General features: G+C 40.2%; 1 protein-coding gene across 2 annotated transcripts in view; it reads left to right on the top strand.

Annotated features, from left to right (window-relative positions):
- The window catches only part of Nek7 (NIMA related kinase 7), a 67,129-nt gene extending 45,791 nt beyond the window's left edge, over positions 1-21,338 (top strand). Inside the window, exons 7-9 of one of the 2 annotated variants that reach the window (XM_051147513.1) lie at positions 6,691-6,785; positions 10,615-10,728; positions 21,179-21,338. In XM_051147513.1, coding sequence (XP_051003470.1) covers positions 6,691-6,785; positions 10,615-10,728; positions 21,179-21,289 — 320 coding nt within the window. In that variant the 3' untranslated portion in view covers positions 21,290-21,338. Of the gene's footprint in view, positions 1-6,690; positions 6,786-10,614; positions 10,819-21,178 lie in introns of those variants that run through there. The other variant, XM_051147512.1, reaches the window with a different exon arrangement.
- Positions 21,339-21,886: the final 548 nt, after the last annotated feature.

Below are 21,886 nucleotides of genomic sequence, written 5' to 3'. Positions count from 1 at the left end.
AGATCCATGTTCTTGGCCCTTGATCTGGCATTTGGAGCGTTGAGAGTTCACTGACCTCTAACTTCCCGTTCCTATTATCGACTCTACTCTTCTTCCTTCAGTGTGCCTCCCCAACCCTTGCTTTGTTCTGAGCATGAGAAACAGCATAGGATCCTAGATACTACTGGTTTTTATGATGACAGCTCTGGAGCATCTTCATCCAAGCCATTTGCTAACTCTTCCGGAACTCATAGTCTAGATTTCCGGCTCGAGGGTCCAGCAGGAAGGCTGCAGCAGCACTCGGGATGCGAGGGATGACCGCATGAGTGGTAATGGCTTGAGCATCCAGAACCAAGGCTGCAGGGATGTCCTGTGTTTCCAGGGGCGGGTGGGATGATGGGAGAAAGGGGCTAGGGCTGCTAGAAACACCATGATTTCATTACTAGTCCGGTTTTAAATTGATGTTTGGTTGTGCTTTCAGAAAACCTTTTACTGTTGCCTGAGTTTTCTTGGCCTCGACATTTAGCTGTATGACTCCATATTGAGCTGTCTTTGGGACACTTACCCAAAGCACAGAAAGTGGTAAGATGATTTGATGTGCCAGGAAGGAGGAGGGGGGATGATTGACAAGTGTGAAGGGGGCGGGCCTGTCTGGGGAGACACATCATGAGTCTGAGGATCAGAAAAGGGCTACTGTATACTGTAACAGAACCCTGGGCAGTGATTGCTTCGCCTCACAGGCAGGTACAAAATGAGCTCCGGGTCTGCTGGAACAGGGGAAGGGAGGGGCAGGGCCAGATGTAGCAGGCATTCACATTGTATTCCTACTGTGCTTCCCAGGCAAGTTTTTACAAGATTGTGATGAAAAGAATAGCAGGCTCTGAGTTGAAGAGAGCAGCCATGGGTGTCAGGTCAAGCATGTCTGGGGTTGTCTGTGTGCCTGATTTCAGTCCTTTCGTGTGCTAGGAGGTCTCCTCTTTCCCTCTCTGAGTATCTGTGGACCAGGAAGATTGCTAATCTCCGCTGTCATCTGCAATGGGAACTGTTCTGCAGGCTCGATCTTCTATCACCCTTCTGTCTCCTATGTGAATTTAGGATTTTCGTTTTGTCCTTTGCTGATGATCCGGATAGGGCTGTGCATCTAGGGAGACTGATCGTTGAATACTACACTTATCTCTGTGAGGTTCGCCTTGTTTTCTTTCATAGTGTTTGTCAACCTCACAGATGTAACAGATGTTGGGAAATCTGCCATCTATCCACATCTATAAGAAGTTATGGTGAAGACACAGCTCTCTCCTGACCCACCTGTATATGATTGACTAGGTCATCGGCACTCTGGTTTCTTAAGGGTAACCTCCAACACAATTGTCACCTCACGGGACCCGAATCAAGCATGCTGAAGCAGAAGTTGCATACAGCCATGTTTTCTACTGCGAACAGCAGTGCTCTGACCTCGCTCTATTTTATTTCAATTAAAACAATGCTGATTACAAAGCGGTGAATTGATTTCACAACTCACTAATGAGTTGCCTGGCCTGCAATTCGAAAGGCATTTGTCCAGCTCTCCAGGGTCTTCCTGCTGTTTCATTCACACTGATTCCCATTTTCCCACTTGGAGACGTTCTCCTGACGTACTCGCTGGCCAGTGCAGTTGGTCAGACATAACTTCTCCTGCCGCAGGTGGGTAATGACACACACAGGGCTTCTCAGCAGTCTGTCAGTCACTCAGCTCCTACGTGTGTTTGTTCTGGTCTTGGGGAAAGCACCGAGGGGCAGAGGGCACTGTGTGGAAGATGGCATGATGGCATATAGGCCTTTGCCTTCCTAGTTTGGACTTAGTTCTCACAGAGATTTAATTTCCCATTGTAACAGCCCTTCATGGCATTTTTCTTGTTCAATTTACAGTTTTTTGGTTTTTTTTGTTTTGTTTTGTTTTTTGCTTTCTGTTTAATCTGGAATTACCTAGTCTGCTGTGGCTTTGCTGCTGTGAGTCTACTAGAAACATAGTTTTCGCTCTCTCGCTCTTGAGTGCTCATGCTCCTCCCAGCTTTAGGAAAAATTAAAACAAAGCCTGGAGCTGGGGCTTTGGGACATTTTAAATCTGTCTTCATGATTGTTTTCTCTACCATCAGATTCAGTGATAGATACCTAAGAAACGGACAGTAAATGAATGGGGCTCTATTAGAGACAGGTTTTGCATAAAAAGACAAGTTGAACTAAATGTGTTAGGGTAGGTGAGATTATGTTGAAGAACGAAATATTAGTCTGCTTCAAACCGTTTTGTGTCTCTTGTCACCCCAGAGTACTGTGTAGCCTGCCCTTGGTCTTCAGGGTACTGTCCCCCACTGCCACCCCCCCCCCCGCCCCCAGAATCAGCATTCCAGGCCGCCTCAGTTCTGTATTGCCTTCATTTCAACATTTGCTTTGGGGATTGATGATGGGAGGATAAAGATCACTCTCTGGATCTTAACTAAGGCCTTCTGCTTGAATGTGACACAGTGTCCTTCCACCCACATCTCATCATCCAGAACAAGTCTCCTGTCTCGTCTTAACACACCAGAAAAGTAGTTTTCTGTGTATCCAGAAGTAGAGAGCCCAGGAAAAATGCACAGAGATGAAGGAAAGATGCCTCTTTTGTATTCGTGCTGTATTTATTTTTGACATGTCTGTGGTTCCACTAAGGAACCATTATTAGCCCTTTTAATGGGAATAGTTGTGAGTTAAGTGGGCGTCATGTGGGGCGTTAAGGAACTTTTATCTTTCTAAGCTGGGACACTCTGAGCATAGAGGCTTTCTGTGGTCCGCCTCAGTGTTGTCCCTGTTGACAGTGCAGTGGATGCTGCATCTTCAGTAATCCTTATGCTAATCACTGTAGCTGGGCAAACTACAGTTAAACACTCTTGCTCCACAAGCTTTAAAAAGTCTGGACTAAACGTCACGTGATCTTTCTGTTTTCAAATTTCTCTTTAGTTCACTAACTTGTTAGATAAGTAAAATTACTTAGATTCATGTCAAGGCATGGCCAAGGCAGAGCTCACTTGGGAAATCATAGGTTTTTCTATGCAAGTGTTATTCTTCCTATAGTGAGTATATTGGCCTCTCTTACTCTCCTACCTACTGCCCTTCAGAAACCCCCCAAGAAGGAAAACCTTCACAGAATGATTTCAGGCATCACATATTTAAGCCTTGTATGTTTTCCTGTGCTCCTAAGTATCTTGTGTGTGTCTCCTTGTAGAGTGAGTCCTCCGCACATGGAATTAAATTCTCACTCTCCCACGTGGTGCAGGACTAGTACTTTTTCTGTTGCTGCTCTCATAAACCACCACAAATTTAATGGGAGAACCATAGAAATATATTGTTTCACGGTTTCATAGGTCCTGGGTCCAGGTTGGATCTCGGTGAGCTAACCTTGTATCATCTGCAGCGCTCCCGGAGGCTATAGGGCACCATTTGTTTCTTGTCTACCCAGGTTCCTGGTAGCACTCAGCTCTTCGGTGCTGTTAAAACTGTGGTCTCTTTTTCTTAACTGCCTATTGGCTGAAGACCACTCCCACCTTCTAGAAAGGGCTTTTATTCTATTCCTTGGCTGTGGGATGAACCTCCCTCACACTTGGGATCTCTCTTGCTCTTCTGTTGTATCTCTTCCCAATCATCTGTATTATAACAGCTGTAAGCTTATGCTGGCAAAGTTCCCTTTGCCAGGTCCATAATGTAATCAAGGGTAACAACAGGTAGAAAGATCACAGTGCACACCACTGTAGAAGCCAGGGGGGATTAGCAGAAGAATGTTTTGATGTCTTTAATATAATTATTGAAGTGGAGTGGGCTCTTTCTTTCTTTTTCTTTTGGTGGGGGTGGGAGGTGGGTTGTGATACTTGAAAAGCTATCCCCAAAAGTTTATTCAGGCCACAAGGGACTTGTCCCTTTACCAGCAGACACACTTCTCAGGGGTTTCCCCTTTCATGGCCTGGGATGTAGAAGAGGAGAGAAAAGGCAACAGGAGCAACGTTAGGAAAATTAACTTCTGATACGAATCTCACCACATACTATGTTCCTGTATACATAGTTGAGGTAGTTATCTGCTACTCAAGAAAATATACTTCCTGATGCTTTCCCAGGGTGCTTTGCCTGCTTGTGCGGTGACATTTGGAGGAGGTTGAGCATGCTTTCCTAATGTCCCCGAGAAGAGTAAAGGTGGAGACGGTCGCCCTGTGTGCACACGTGTGAATTTAGCTGGTGTATGTGTTTGCTTTGTATCCTAAAATGAAGTCGATCTGTTAAAATCTAACCAGCGTGCACCAATATTGATGTCTATGTTGGACAAGTACTTGAAACCCCCAGGGGGAAATTGTGTTGCTGGCGTGTCATAGGACATCCTGAACTCGTGTTTATCTTTCAGAAGCATCTCTTTGGTTCTGAGATGCTGCCAGCAGAGTAAATGCGTTGCCCACCAGTGGGGCTGGATATGGAATTCCACACGGGAGTCTCTTGAGTGTACTCTCCGTGCTTCCCACACTATTTCCAAGTGTGATATACCCTCTGATTTCAGCTCAGAAAATTAGTGTTTCTCAACCAGGCATTAAAACAGTTTCTTGTCTGGTGCCAGGCGCCACCTGTGGTCACGCACTTGTTTTCCCCACACCTTTCCTGGCTCCGCTCCATGAGTCCATCTTTGCTGTGCACCTCGCATTGTTTGGGGTGGTATAGCGTGTAGAGGCAGCATATGTTCAGTCAGTCCTAGAGGCCATTTCAACTGGTTTATTTTTAACTTTCGGTCCTTTCTCGACTTAAGTAATTGCTCTGGGAGGAAGCTATTATCTGTCTTAAACTGTGCACATTTAACCTCTCAGCCACCACAACCAGTGTTTATTTAAAACAACTACAGAAGCGTAGCATAGTGTAATTTTCACATGCAGCCCACATAATTTCTGGCTTTTTTTCTCAGCTTTTTTGGTTTGGGGAGCTCTAAACATTTTCAGTTACTTTCCAGCCGTCAGTTTAATGAAGTAACTGTCTGCTAAAAGGACTTCAGTTCCAGGCTGCCCAGGGAGAGTCTCCTATCTTTGACAACTTGTCTGACTTGGCAGGGCCTCTTTACTGGTCAGAGTCCAGCATCTCAGACAGCCCCGAGGAACACGCCCCGTGTGGGTCTACTGTGCCTCCTTAGCACTAAGGATCCGTCCTGTTTACTTCTGGGTCTCAGGACCTAGCACAGAGGGCGCCGTGGCTAGCACCTGAACATTTGTTAAGTCAGTCAGCAGTGAGTTAGTTGACTGCAGTGCCCGGAACAGGGGACCAGTGAAATCCTCTGAGGCCTCCCTCTGTGGTGTCAAAAAATGTTATCAGGTATTCCTTCAGAAGAGAAAGTGTGTGCATCTGGCCAGTGATTGGGGTTGGTTATGCAAACTCTGAGCGTGTGATCTGTGGACTCTGCTCTTGTGGATTTTCCACAATAATGACACTCTAAAGCTAGTTTTGTTGTTGTTATTGTTGCTGCTGTTATTGCTGTTGCTATTGTTGTTGTGTTGTTTTCCTGAACTACTCCTTCCTGACACTACTGAAATAAGCAAACTTGCCTTCAAGGTATATGCTACAATTAACTGACTCCTTGGTTTTTCCCTCCTTGATTTTCCTATCAGACTAGCTCAGATTTCCATTAATGTTTTCATCTTCCCGCATCTTCTTACCTCACTCACGTGCTCACTTCGTGAGTGCTGCACCTTTAGGTCCTTTCTGGTAAGAACTGTTCATTTTCATTGAAAGTGGATTCTGTTCTAGGTAAACCCATGGTGAAACAATACTAGAGATATTTGAAATTAACGGTATTCACTTTGAAAGTCACCTAAATGGTTTTACTTTACAAAGCATAGTATGCATGCTTTCGTTTTCTTTAAAAGAGAAAAAAAACATTTATACTTTAAAACAAAACCAACAAAGCCAAAAAATACTCAAATGATCTTTAACAGTCTCTGTATGAACAGGAAGCCAGGTCCTTTGGCATGGGTGCCAGGCTCTGTACTTAGGTCATCCCAGCGTCTGACTTACGGTTATCCTGTGTCCCCCTGCAGAGTGACTGAGCACTGTGTAAGCAGTTACATGGCTCCTATCAGGAGCCAGGGCTATGTTTTCAGGGATGCTTTTAAAAGCTGGCTAAGCATGCTGAGTTTATATACACTCTTCTTATATAATACTACTTAATTTAAAATGTTATCATTAGTTATTTGAAATAGAGATAACATATCATAAACAATAAAATCTCGTGTAATCATTCGCATAACTTTTTCTGAAATTTTTTTTCTTTTATTTTTTTCCCCTAGTTACTCTCCTTGTATTGATCCAAGGAGACAGCTAGGAGTTTAAGCCACCAGACTGTTTCATTGTAGTATAGATAATAATGAACTCTTTGGGATGGTAAAGATGAAATAAACGTTGAGTATTCCCAAGAGAATTTGTTGAGTCTAATAATTTGTGACTACCTTTTCTTCAATGTAAAGTTTTGTGTTTAATTTTTCAATATTTTATTTTATTTGGGTTTAAAATTAAAACATAATTGCCAATTTTATCATTTTTCCCCTTCCAATTCTTTCCAGCAAGCCCTCCCATGTGCCAACCCAACCTGCCTCGCCCTCCCCCCAAAGTCAGTGTTTAATTTCTTACAGCAGCAACATGTTCATTTTCATGGTACTAGCTTTATTTGCTTCGTCTTTTCAGTGGGCACACCTTACTACATGTCTCCAGAGAGAATACATGAAAATGGATACAACTTCAAGTCTGACATCTGGTCTCTTGGCTGTCTGCTGTATGAGGTAAGCACTGTTGATAAGTGCTGTACATCAGTTCATGTTATACAGCCAGTAGTAGAGTTTACTTCGTTTTATTCTGCATATTTTGTAGTTTGCTTTTGTTGAGATGAATTAACGTACTGGGCAATGACTTATTTATTGTAAGCTCCCACATACTTATTTTGTCTAATATATTTTCACATTCTGTTTTTTGACAAGGACTTATTTTTGTAGTACTTATTTTAATAAACTGCTGTTCCACTCATCATATATATGTGAGAGCGAGGGAAAAAGTTTTTTAATGCAAGAGAATAATGTCATGGGTTTGAGACACAAATATAATTAAGGCTGCTTATCAGTATTTTTGTTTCCTATTTACACAAGTGGAATACAGCTTTAAGGATGGCTTCCAAATAGCTAAGCCACACAGGTTATCACTTAGGCTTGAGAATTCTGCTCTTAGCATAAGGGGGTAGAGTGCCATAGACTGGTTCTCTGTTAATATTGTGATGCAGTCTTGTAACTATAGAAAAGGTGCCCTGCTGACAGTTTGCACAGTCCTCTAGAGCAATGGCATTGACAGTATCCCAAGCTAGTGACTCCTAAGATAGAATTTTAATTGTATGTTAGGAAAATATAGAGTCAAAGATACTAATTAAAAATCAGTCATCATCTAAGTAAGTTTTTCTGAGTTGAAGAAACACAACATACGGAATCATTTTTGTGTTTCAAGAAGGAACTCTAAAGTGTGTGTCTATTTTGTTTTCCTGACCCAGTGTCATCCGCCACATTTGTGCCACGCTTACTTGGAGGCATACATCTGTGAAATGTATATTGACCCTTTGTAGTTGTGCTGATTACAGATTCCTTAATTTGGGGAAACTGGCCTTCCTGGTTTTGTTCTTTCTCTGATGGCGAAGGACTACTCGAGGGGTTTTCACGTGCTCTTACTTGACCTCACCGCAGTTTCAGCTGTGAAATGTTATGAATTAGTGATGTAGCAGAGCACATGTCGTATTGTGTGCATGAGATGATGCAGGGCCATGCTGCTGCTTGTGTGCCCTGGTGCGTCCACAGTGTGACTGGAGGATCGGGCTCACTGTGGACGCTGCTAATGACTTAGAGGTTGGGGCAGTGTTGGTAAGAATTGGCTTGGCAGTATTGTTAAAGTAATTTTTAGAAGTTAATCATTTCTTGTCTTTAAAAGAAACTTTTTTTTTTTTTAACCTGGCTAGGTAGTAGTATTAGAGTGGTTCAGACCATAATCTGAAATCAAAGAAACATTTTCCCTTTAAACACCCAAAAGTAGGAGATGATTTGCTAAGGGTGGGATCAAATTTAACAATGGCAGAAGAAAAGCTGAGTGGAGGGAGGATTAGAGGAAGATATTTACTTAAGTCTTTCAAGACTGACAATCTCGTGTCCAAATTGAAACAGTTACCCACATTTTACAATTGCCTTGTGAGGCAGGATCCGTTTCTATATATGGTCACTCAAATAATAGTTCTTTCTGTGGACATTCCTGTTTTCTCAAGGCATACATGTGCCAAGTTCAAGTTCAAACATTTATCGTGTTCATGTTAGGATCCATCTCCATGCATTTTCCCAAATCCTCCACGTAAGAATTGGGAACACTTAAAAAGATTCAATCTGTCTTTATTCAGTATTTCTCCATTTTTTATTATTATTTATTTATTTGGTGTAATTTAGCTTTTCAGAACTGTCTGTAGCACCGAATGGCTGTTTTTCCCCCTATCATAATCCACCAAGAAATCACCATTAACAATGAAGAACTAAGAAGCCCTCTTTTGAGAACGTACTTTAAACTCGGGAAATTAGACTTTCAAATATTCCCGAAACCTTTGAAAAAACTAGGAGTGCAGTTTTAATTGATATGCAACAAAGTAGACTTTACTAATTAAAATCAAGATGCTATGCTTTCCTACACGGACCTTTACATGGAAAAGTAGGTTTTACACATTTCCTTTATTGTTCAGTGCAGCAATTGCATCCTTACAGGGTTGTAGGTTGGTGGCTTACAGTTCAAAAAAAAAGAGAGCTGCCACCAGGCCCGAAGACAGACAGTGGGCTTTCGTCCCTCCAACACCCCCAGAATACTAATGAGGAAAGTCAGACCCTGGAGGTCAGGGAGCGAGTCAATCATTCTCACGATCGTCTCAGTGTGGAGGATCAAATTAGCCTGAAAAATTCAGCTTCTGGGAGGAGAGGGCGAGCAGCTGTCAGGGGCAGCGCGGAGATGCACTAATGAACCAGATGAATAGTGCAAAAGCTTGAAAATAAAAACAGGACAGTTGACATTTTTCATCTGTCAAAGCAGGAGATGCATGAAAATATACTATTCCTGTTTAACTCCTTAGGGGACATTCAGGTTTTGGTTTTTTTTTTTTTTTTAACACTCTACAGTATTGAGACAAAAGTAATATAATGAACTCCTAGCATATGATAGAAAATGGTTGTACGTTTACTTAAGGTCTTACAAAGGTGAAGAGATGGTAGTTTATAGCTGCAGTGTATTCTTAAGGTGGCATAATTTTTTTAACATTTGATTTTATCATATGGTATCCTTGCAGTTCAAATGTAAACATTGCTTATGATGGTGGGTCCTCTGTTAGAAATTCCTGCTCAGTGTTTTGTGTTTAGGGCGTTCAAGTCATTATTTACCGTATGTCGTCATGTGGAACGACTATTCCCAAGGTTATTCTGTGTGGATGTGTGTAGGTTTTATATAAAATGTGGGCTAGGTAAAGCTGTATGCAAAGCTGCTTTCTAGGTGGGATTTCCAATCCCGTCCCCCTCCTGGCCAAGGCTCTGAAGGAGTTAAAGCCTGTCTGTAGCACAGAAGACAGATGAGAGCCATTTTCAGCTTGTCCTGTCCCCACTGACGCTCACTGAGTAGCACAGCATGGACCAGCGTGTTTCACACACACTCTGCCTGTCTGGGGAATGTACACATTGTCCTTCCAAAATCAAACTTATTAGCACATGTAGAAAAGGGTGACTGACTTTGGGGCAGCTTGGCACTCCATGTTGTATTCCTGCGGCTGCGGCTCGGAGATTTAGAAGGTTTTGAACAGGATGCGAACATTTTAAATTGAATTTTTAGTTTGTAACCTTGCTTACCAAGTAGTTGCTTGCACTTTTAAATGTCAAGTTAGAGCCTTGTCTTAAAATACATTTAAATTCAGTAATGTCTCTTTTAAAGTGGTTCATCCTCTTAAGTCGTGTTTTTTTCCAAATAAAAATCATCTTTAGATACTTTGAATTGCATCTATGAGTCATGGATTTTTTAAAAACCCATTTAATGTTTCTGAGACATTATCATAAGTTATGATTTAAACGATTTAAGGATCAGTTACAATATTTAAAAAGTGTTTTCTCTCTCAAAATAGCCTTTTCCTAAAGAATATATTATACACAATGAAATGGCTTGCATTTTCTTCCCTAAGTTCTTGGTAAATTGAATTCAATTTTAACATTAGTTTTATGTTCTATTTGACCATTACATAGTTGAGCCATACCATATGATATCTAATTTTGTCATAAAATGCTAATTGTTTTTATGGCTGTATACACACACTATCTTTCATTTCTTAATATTATTCTATGTTTTATGAGATTATACTAGCCATGAGATTATACTAGCCATTCCTCTTAAAGAATTTTAGATGTTTGAAAAGATAAAATTAAGATTTTCACACTTAATTCTCAGAAAAGGATAATCATAAAAATCAAAATGGTCATATAATTTTCCCCAAGTGTTCATAATTATTTTCCACCCCAGTGTCCTATACCTGATGAAGTTACCATCAGTTTCATTGTGAGTATTTTACAGATGGCTGCATTGCAGAGTCCTTTCTACGGTGACAAGATGAATTTATACTCTCTGTGTAAGAAGATAGAGCAATGTGACTACCCGCCTCTCCCGTCTGATCACTATTCGGAGGAGGTAAGGAATCTTCGGCCCATCCGTTGGCTCCTTTTGTTGACATGTTTTACATTACTCAGAGAGCCAGCTGACTAGTCCAGGTGGCAGTGAGAGCTCTTCCATTGTCTTCATTCTCTCTGAGCCTTGCTGTTAGGAGGAGTGGGACCTCCTCGTGTGGAAGAGCCCTAGGTAGTTCACTTGACTGATGTGGGGTGAAACCATTGAAGGGAAGAAGGGATGTTCTGACCCACCACTAGCTCCCGGCCTCCTGTGACAGGCTGGGTCCTCAGTCCCAACCTCTCAGACAAGAAAACACTGAAAACTTACTTTGATAGGACTTCCCTCCTCGTGTTTTCCCAAATCTGAGCCATATACCTCTCAGCCACCTGTCTCTGAGCTTTTTCTGTCTTTCTCCTCCTTTCTCCTTCCGCACTACCTGTCCTTTTACCCCTTCACCGCCTCAGCCACGCTCCTCTGAGTAAGTGGTTTCAGGGTACCATTCTAGACCTGTTCATAAAATACATTGGATAGGACTGACAATGTTCAAAGACTTCCAGATGTAAATTCTTGCTTCCCTTGCCCGTGCATTGGAATGAGTTGTTTTGGCACTTACCCAACATCCGATTTTTTTTCATTAAACAGTTATCTTCCGTTCTGTCCTAATATATCATGATTATCTGAGGGGGCGTGCACAATTGTGTGTCTCAGGTCAACTAAGATGAGCTTACAAGGATCTTTTGGGACTTCTCATCTGGGACCTACCTAAGAAAGCAGCAAAGCCTTGGACATCTCATCTCATGAGCAACAGATATTTTTGCCCCAGGAAAATGGAAAGGAGAAAAGGAAAAATAGAGAACAATTGAGTGTTCACTTGTTAAGTAATCTTGTCATACTTTCTACGGTGAAATGAATAGCATCTGCTCTTAATATTTATTGAAAAAGGAAATTTGAGTCCATATATCTTGAATAATAAACATCTCTAAAGATTTTAGAATATAATTAGCACGTATTCATCTAATAGTTTGATACTGATATCAAATGATGCCTACACTTTTGCTTCATGGCATTGTATTTAGATAATTAGACTATACTCTTAGGAAGCAACAATGATCATTTAGAAGTATTATCTTTATTTGATGTTAATACTCTTATGTTAGCCATTTTTAATTACTATTTGGAGTATAGAATGTAAATATGGCATTTCACAAAACCAACTTCAGAACTACAGGCCTAGAAATACAGTAGAGTGTGAACAATAATGCAAAACGATAGCAAGAATGTCAGGGGCCTTTCTTTGTTGTGTCATTCATGCTGTCTTCTTTTTTCCATGAAGCACATGAATATTTCACATATCTGCATCCTCATCCCCTATTCTTCTTGACTAATTTTCAGACTGTCTGAATTTGCATTTCACATGGTAGCTGATTAGGAGATGCCGAGTGCAGCAGCGAAGCCTCAGCAGGCGGTTACCATGGTGACCTTCAGCAGGATTTTAATGATGATACCACTAGTGGTTCGTTGAAGTCGGCCTGCCTGCAGGGCTACTTCACTGCAGCTAAGTGTGAAGTTGGATATGCGGCTTCTCAGCCAAGGGGCAAATATCAAAGTCTGGCCCAGATAGAAGGTCTTCAAGTTGGGAAAGGAAAATAGATTCCACTTTTTACTTCCCTCTGTATAGTTACCAGTTCCAAAAAGAGCTATAAAGCAAAACAGGTTATATGGTGCACCTTCCAAAAGAGACTGCAGTTTCTGGTATTGGTAAACTCTTTTGTCATGCCCTGATGAAATAGGAGGCTATATAATGCCTTGGTAAACATGGAAAATAATTCTTGAGAGACAAAATTGAAAAACATGCTGAAGTCTATATAACAAAATGTTTCTTTAATCTGATCAGGAATGAAGAGTTCCCCAAGACTTTTAAATGCTGGTGGTGTTAATAAATATTTTCCCTCCTTAATTAGGAACTAAATTTGTTTATAGAATAATTATTCCAAATCTGTTGTGGCAACAGAATCCGGAACAGATTTAGTGCCACCATAATGGTATTAGTGACATCTCCCGTGTTATCATAAAGGCCCTTTAATAGTTTAAAAAAATCCACGCTGGTATTTGTTAGGCTAGCAGAGAATAGGGACCAAGGGCAAGGTAAGTACTGAAGACTCAATCTCCGTGTCTTTAACAGTCAAAATAGTCAGTTTCTGTAAGTGAAAAATAAAAACAAATAACTTTCTTCGTATGTTGAGAGCTTTCCAGAGCTACTGAGGCACTGATACATTTTTAAGTTTCCTGCTCACAAAATACTTAAAGGGACCACCTGATCGTGGTATAACATTACTTGCCGGCCCACCTCAACAACAGGAGTCATAAGGAAAATAACAAAACTTGTGAATACAACCATTCCACTTAAATGTTAGGAAAAAACCTCAAGAGCTTAAAAAAATGGGAACTTCCCCCGTTTCTATGTTCTACAAGATAAATGCACTTAACACTAAACCAAAGCACTATGCTTTGGAAACACATAAGTGTGTACATCAAGTCTTTTCTTTTGAAGTATGGTGGTTGTATGTAGGTTCTAGATTGAAATAGGCCAGCTATACATGGAGGCTCTTGAAAAATGTGTAGGATGACTTTGGTTCATGATTTTGTTTTGTATAAACTCCTTCTTCCTTTCTTCTTCTTCTTCTTCTTCTTCTTCTTCTTCTTCTTCTTCTTCTTCTTCTTCTTCTTCTTCTTCCTCCTCCTCCTCCTCCTCCTCCTCCTCCTCCTCCTCCTCCTCCTCTTCTTCTTCTTCTTCTTCTTCTTCTTCTTCTTCTTCTTCACCTAAACAACTTCATCCACATGTAAGCAGAGAATTACTGTACTTCAGAGTTGCGATTGAAAGCAGTTCCTTCCCTTGGCTTGCTCTCTGTTTGTGTTGTCTAGTGGTAGCAGGCACGCTTTGGACATTTGCTATTTATTAGGAATCAAAAGTCAAGCGCCTGCTCCCTTCACTGCCACTGTGAGTTCTCCTAGAAGATCCCTGCATTTTCATGTTTTTAAAGATGCTGTTTCCTCTTTTCCAGCTGGCCCTCTTCTGTATCATCTTCCCTGGCTCTTCTCTCCCCACACCTGCCCTTGGCAGTCAATCCCGTGATAGCTGCTCCTTCATATGCACCCCTTCCCCTCTATGACATCGGGGGGGGGGGGGTCTACAAAAACTCTGCTCTTGTGTAGCTTTTGAGGGCCCGGTGGATTTTAAAAGTTGAGTGACTGAGGGAATGAGGAAGTAAAGGAGTTGGTATTAAAAAGAAGAAATTTACAAACAAAATGAATGGCCTGATAATCAGTGATGATTGAATGAAGCTTCTCAAAAGACTTGTCTAGTGAGACCCAAGCTTACCCAAAGGCGTATGGAGAGATGCGGCAGCTCTCTGCCACTAACACTCTTCCTGCGTGGCTTTTCTTCTCACTCTTTTGCATAACAGCTATGAAACATCAGGGACATTTACTAACAAATGACACATACTTGGTCCCAGTGCTTAATTTCTCAAAGAGGCACTGGAATGCTCATCAAAATTATTTGTCCTGTCAGTCATCTCTTCAGACCCAGCTTGGGGAAAAAAAAACCAGCTTCAATATCTAAATATGGGGGAAAGTCCTGAAAAGTCAAATAAAAGGTTTGCAGATGAAATGAGGAAGGGGTAAATCTTGGTTCCAGAAAACAAAATAGTAGATTGAAGACTCAATAGCAATGCTTTCAGTAGGAGGAAAAAATTAAACATCTATAAAACCTTGGAAAGATGGTTAAATTATTTTTTAGTAAAAGTGGGCTGTGTTATTATAGCAGTAGATCTGATTGCTATGGCAGATGTTGCTGAGTCATTTTTGTTTAGGGTAACAGTAGGCATTGAACCCAGGGCCCCATGCCTGCTGGCCAAGCATACAAGTGAGCTCTGTGTCCAGCCCTCTTCCATGTTTTAATTGAGATAAAGGACCTCAGCATGTTGTGTGGCTAAGTTTAAAATGGCACTGGAGCTCCAACTGCCTTTGACTTGGTGATTGCCCTGATGTAAAACCTCAAGTAGCTGGGAGTATAGGCCTGTGCTACAAGTCTCAGCAATTTTTAATTTACCGTAAAAATAAGACAGAGAATGTATGTCCTAGTTATATTTTGAGAAACCTGGTAATTTCATAAGTCTTCTTGTTGCTTTTTATAACTGAAAGAAATCAGATTATGGCTTATGAATCAGAATTGGTTAATCAGTTTCCATATTATAGTCTCACTCAGTTTTATAGTTCTCGAGCTTTAAGCTCATAGACAGAAAGGTTTGTTGTATTAAAAACAATTCATTGGCACCATATCTCATAAAATTATCCTTTGAAATGTGGACCTGAGGACCCTGGGGATTGTACCCACTCAAAACTGGTAGGAAATGAGCTGCAAGCTTTTACCTCTAAGCACAGCCTGCTGTGCTTTCACCCTGTTCTGATATTTTCATCATCTTAGTAGGCCAGTGTGCGCTCTCCTTTTCTTTCTTTCTTTTTTTTTTTTTTTTTTTTTTTTTTTTTCCCTTCCCTTTTCTGGCATGCTGGAAATGTGATGGCTGGAGAACAGGATTGTGTTTGCTTCCTGGCCTCTCCTGGCTTGGCACAGCACTGCAGCCTAGTGCTTCACTCACATGTTAAAAACTGGCAGTCAGCACCTTTTTTCATTCTTCATGGGACCTCTGCACATAAAAACAAACAGAACTGGCAAAAGATACATTTCATTATCGGCACACACACAAATAAAAATCATTATTTTTCAGAGCATTTAAAATATGGTACAAGGATTACAAAGTGTTTTCTATGATGCAGTCAGCTGTAGTAATATTTCTTAGTCAAATGAAACTGGATTTTATAGGTTATTAGAGAATATGGTGTTATTATATGGCTTTGATAAAACTAATTCTGCAATTTCAACTTTCAGAATCATCTTTTCATTTTCATGGATTTTATAGGTTATTGGAGAATATGGTGTGATAGGGTTTGATAAAACTAATGCTTTCAGCTTTTCAGAATCCACCCTTTTATCAATATAACAACTTTTTTTTTTGTTACACTAAGTCAGAGGTTTTGTTCCAGTTTACATGGATTGAGTACACTTGGTGTACTGAGAACAGTAGTGGACTTCTGGACTTGATGTGGGTAAGGGAGACTCCTGCCTTCCCTGCTGGTGCTGAAGGAGGCTCAGAGCGTGAGAAGCTGCTCAGATGCTTGCTATAGGCAGTTGTTGACTTCTCAGTCTGCAGCCCTTTTGCTTTCCCCTTCTCTGAAATTCCTTGAGTTTACCATGTCGGAGAGCACTTGTGTCCTCAGAGTGCTCATGTGGCTTGTGATGTGCAGTGCAGAAAGGAAGGAATGGGGATGCTACTTCGTGGAAAGTAGCAATTATTTGAGGATATAATGAGCCATAAATGAGCACACACCCCAAGTAATCAGGTGTTTTGCTTCCTCTGATGTTTAGTCTGTATTCCAGGTTTTTGCAACGGGAAAGAAAATACATATCTTGGAGATGATGGATTTTAACATTTTAAAAGGCAGAGTATAGCTAAGGAAGATTTTAAAGTTTTTTAAACTTTCAGTAACTACAATGACCTTTGTTTTGAGCTCATAAAATCTTGCTTTATGTAAATAAGAAAACAAGATGAACGTATCAGGTAGAGACTGACACGTTAACTTTTTGAAGTTACTGGAAGCCTATTAGCAATATAAAAACACTTTAATTCAATAATTCAAACATTTATAGTTTTTAGATTCTGAAATTCAAATAGAATTTTAGGAAATCTTTAAGATTGTTACTGAAATTCATGCTGTGAAGTTTTTCCTGATATATCCTTACAATAATGCCAAAATGAGTGACATTATAATATTTGATACACACTATTTTAAACATGCATTTATACAACATTTAGAATTAATGTAGTCATATTCCAATTGAGAAAAAATTAATGTAGTATGTGTAGATATTGAATAAGAATATTACAGTTATGCACTTATTTAAATTGCCATCCAGTGTTATCTCAGAGACTGTGAGCATTTGATTTTCCTTCTTAAAAATTGTTTTAGTAAAATTCATAATTGTCGTCACTGTGCTATGGCCACTTTACTAAAGGTTGCTGTCTAAGATTAAGCTTTGAGTATTCCATTTGTGTGTGTGTGTGTGTGCGTGTACGTGTGTGTGTATATATATATGTGTGTGTTTGTGTGTGTGTGTATATACATATAAATATACATATATATATATTTAATCAGGCCTTTTATTCATTTGTGCTACAGAACTGACACTGGGGGATTGTTCCTTGAAGACATGAATCCAAAACGGTACCCTATATTTCACATATCCTATGGGATCCTATGAAACCGTGTTACTTCCTATAAGACTTTCAGTTTTTAAAGACGCCGAATGATCTCTGATTGTGAAATACAGGCATTGCATTACATCACTGTAAGATGGCTTTCCTACCCCTAAGTCAATCATTAGTGACACCAAAGTGTCACTAATGGTGTCCATGCTGTGTATGCCTAATCATTTTGTATAAATATCTAAAGCTCCAAATACAGTGGCTTTAATGTATTAGACCCACATTGGGGTGCTAAAAGTGTGTCCTTGGATAGATGGAAACTGGGCATATCTGGGAGGCTGATACAGCATAATTGGTCTCCGAGGGATTAAGATAGGGGTGATAAAGAAACAGTACCAATAGAATTAGTCTTTATTATCCTACTGAGAATAGTGGTGGTGACCTAAAGCTATAATGCACAAAGAGCCTGACTGTTATTACCCCTACGTAGCTGAACGTGAACTGTAATTGAGTGAGCACCCTGAGAACAATGACTCTTGACACACTCTTTAATATTTCTGGTTTTAGGCTGCATACTTTGATATTTCTTTGGAAATACATAGATCAAAATATATTAATGGCTCTTCTACTGAATTTGAAAGCATTAACTTATAACTCTTTACATGGATTATATAGAATCTTTTAATTAGCTTTTAGTCATTTAACTGTTTCTGTGTTGCTTTTCAAATATCTCTGAAGTAGGTAAATGTGCATCCTCTCAAATGGACAGACTGTTCTGGCATATCATATTAAAAGTAATAACATGATCTTAAAAAGGAAGTAGAAAATATGAGAAGTAAACTTTCTATGATTAAAAAAAATACATGTTCTGGCTTACATTATCTGTTCTTGGCTATGTCAGTGTTATAATTTAGATACTGGTCTTTAACTGGATAGCTGTCGATTCAGCAAACACACTAAGCAAATGAATGCCTGGTGATCTTAGAAATTAAAACTTAACATAAAAGAATAGAGATAGCAACTGACTTCATTTTCTTGACACTTTCCTTTAACGGGGTCAAAAATGTAGTTACTGCCATTGCAAAGCATTAGATAGTTGTTAAAAGAATTTCAAAATAATGTGCTTCCTTCCAGAGGGCTAAAGGAATATGTTTAAAGATAAGGGAGCATGCCTTCAATCCCAGCACTCAGGTGGCAGAGGTAGCAAAATTGCTTCAAGCTAATGGACAGCTAAAACTATGTAGGAAAATCTTTTCTTAAAACACACACACACACACACACACACACACACACACACACACACACACACACATACACACACACACACACACACACCAAACCACCACCACCACCAAGTAAGGTCTTGAATATAATCATCTTATTCTGATCTTTAATGTCTGATTTTATTTAGTGTCTGACTTTGAGCGAACACTCAGTGTCACTTTCTATTTTTATGAGGATATTATATAAGGACTCCCAATCCCCTTTTACCGGAGATGGGTTTTTTTTTTTTTTCCTTAGCCGAGTCCTTATGAGGGTTTCAACCCATCTTCTGCCTGTCAGGCACATACTCTGCAGCCGCTGTGTTTAAGTTTACAATCTGGTCTAAGTTGAAACCCAAGAACCTTTTGTTTGGAGGGAGTTCCTGTCAGTTTCCTCCATGGGCCATTTAAAAAATAACACTGAAATTGACATAAAAGCACATGCTGAGTCATAATTTTCATCTGAACATGCTGTGTCAGTGTTTAAGCGTGTTTTCAAGAGAAAGATGCTCCGATTTTCTCATGCTTCCTACTAAGTCCTAGACAAAAATGGATGGATTGATTGGTGTTTTGATACAAGTTGCCATGTGAACTGTGAATGCAGAGCCACTAATGTTAAAGCCTCATTGTGCTGCTAGTTTTATGTCAACTTTATACAAGCTAGAGTTATTTGAAAGGAGGGAACCTCAATTGATAAAATGCCTCCATAAGATCTGGCTATATGACATTTCCTTAGTGATTGATGGGGGAGGGCCCAACCCATTGTGGACGGTGCCATCCCTGGGCTGGTGGTCCTGGTCCATAAGAGAGCAGGCTGAGCAAGACAGTAAGCAACACCATCCCATGGCCTCTGCATCAGTTCCTCCCTATAGCTTCCTGCCCTCTTTGAGTTCCTGTCCTGACTTTCTTCAATGGTAATCAGTGTTATTGCCAGCAGTTCATTTGAGAAGCAAATGGCCTACAGTCTGCCCTTGACTGTGTCAAAGGCCATCCCATCCTTGCTCAGAGATGGCCATGGAGAAACCTGTAAACCAAGTTAGATTTTTTTTTTAAGTGACAGAAACATGTAGTTCTTAAAAGCCTGTGCCTGAATGAGACTCTATCAATTCAAATCTGCACCCTGTATTCTAAAGCCTTTATCATCTGAAGACATATTCCTGCTTTGTAAAGCTGTGATGTACTGGTAGTTTTCCTGTAGAGTTGTTAGGAAAATTGAATATGTTAAGTCATAAAAAATGTATAGCAAAACACATTTTATAACAAATTTCATTCATTCATAAGTATGTTGAGGCCTGAGTATTCTGTATTATCTTTATCTGCTGTGGCCTCTGCAGTCATCCAGGCTGTCTCTGGACAGCTGTCACCTGGACAGTGTGCTGCTCAGCTGTCCCACCTCTGTTTCTCCTTGTTGCTAGTCCGTAACCCCTTTGGGGCGCTCCTGTAAGTTCTCTGTCTTCAGCTATGCTTGTGTTTTCTTCTTGGTCTAGTTTTGGTTGATTGCTCTTCACAGCATGAGGACTGGCCATTTGATGTTCATTGGCTATGGAGAGTTCCCAGTTCCAGAGTTCTCTGAGAAATGTGGAGGCTTCTGAACTAGCTTGCATAGTATGGAAGTGTTGCAAAGTAAAACTGTTAACTCTGCCCATTGCTGTTTTGGTTGAATAGGATGAGGTTGTGTAGCCTAGTTACATTTCCTGCCTCCTTTTCTGCTTCCTTTCTCAGTCCTCTTTCTTTCTTTCTTTCTTCCTTCCTTCCTTCCTTCCTTCATTTATTATTATTTATGCATTTAATTAATTAATTGAGACAGGTTTCTCCGTGTAGCCTTGGCTGTCCTGGACTCACTTTGTAGACAGGGCTGGCCTTGAACTCACAGACATCTGCCTGCTTCTCATTGCTATTTCTAAACAGAACTTCTGACAGCCTAGTGACCTGGTATTACATGCCATCTTTTTTTAACATATGAATCATCTCTAAGGATTCTTCTGAGGGCTCTCTGTGTGATGAATAATGGAAAGTGTTTGTCTTTAAGTGGTAAATGCCCACCCTTTTATTAGATCAACATAATAAAATGTCTTACATTTTCCCAAATTATACCAGTCTGTGTTCTCCTAAAAGGAATATAAATTGATATTTTCAGACCCTCTCAGTGAATATAACATTACCTCCCCCAACACTGTGATTTCCCAATCATTCTATTTTATTCTGATAGACCTGTAACTAAGGAAATTGGAAATGGGACAGCATTTTTGATGATCATTTCTAGCCTTGCTGTTTAATAGGTAGAGAAATAAAGTTGCAGAGCAAGGGCACAGGGCTGCAAGGTTCCTTCAGCAGGACTGCTTGTTGCCTCCCTCTCTTGCCCTTTCAGCATGCCTGACTCCATGTCTGCCAGCCTCCTGCCCACTGTTCCTCCTCACAGAACATCTCCCTGGCTTTAGCCTTAACAGTACAAATAGGTTCCGCCACAGAGCTCATCAATATCCGCAGCGAAGGGCATGAAGAAATGAGAGGATTCACTAAGCACTGTGCTAATCTGCATGTCAGGAACCTCTCACAATGTCTAAAGGATTCTTAGTGACGACATGTACATGGCAAGAGGGTCTGGGTATGAAGATACTAATGTGCTGTCACAAATAGACACATAATTTGCCAAACAAGGGTTACTGGAATTGAGAATAAAACCTGATATTCTGGTTAAGTCTGGGAAAAGCTGGTATCTTAACCTTTGGGCATCCATGTCCTTTTATGAAAACCTGATGTGTTAAATCTAGTTCAGGTACATGTGTGCATACCTACAGTCAACTAGAAGCCTCCTAGCTAACTATTCAGAGTTACTTTGTTCAGAATTAAGAAGGCGGATTTTCAGTGTTGTTTGTTTGTTTTCAGCTACGACAGTTAGTTAATGTGTGCATCAACCCAGATCCTGAGAAAAGACCAGACATCACCTACGTTTATGACGTAGCAAAGAGGATGCATGAGTGTACTGCAAGCAGCTGAACTGCGCAAGATCATGAAGAAGGCAGCCAAGATAACATCAAAGTATTTTTTTTTTGCAAATCATACCTCCCCGCTTTTGTCTGGGTGTTAAGATTACAGTTTCAGAGCTGATGGGCTTTGACTCCTTAACCAATTTTCACATAAGCTTTATTTTCTACCAGGCTCATTTACTTTCCAAACCCACAACTTTAGGATACTCAGATTGCATTGAGAATGTAAGTGCAACAAGAGTTTTTAATGGAGTGAGGTTTGAGGATTGTTTGAGGTTTTCTGCTGATAAATTGTGTTCATAGATTGTCAGTGCCAAATGGTGAAGAGATGCATTGGCACACATCAGGAGAGCTGTGGAACCTGAGGGAAGGACCTGAGCATTTACTTATTTGCTTTTAAGTCACTAATGGACATTGCAGTGGAGATAATTGTGAATTGCGCTTATGTTTTTAAAGTTTGAAGTATGTGTTTTAGTTCTTAGCATTATAGTTTTCAAATATAATTGTGATAAATGCAGTCAGATTATTTGAGAAACATTTAAAAATTTTTTAGTTTATACATTCAAAAATTTTAGTTTATACATTCATATTAAATGTGAAAAAGTAG

Source organism: Acomys russatus, chromosome 6, assembly GCF_903995435.1.
Source record: "Acomys russatus chromosome 6, mAcoRus1.1, whole genome shotgun sequence".
Lineage (NCBI taxonomy): Eukaryota > Metazoa > Chordata > Mammalia > Rodentia > Muridae > Acomys > Acomys russatus.
The sequence above is the reverse complement of the archived record's forward strand: the minus strand, read 5'-3'. Positions and strand labels throughout refer to the sequence as shown.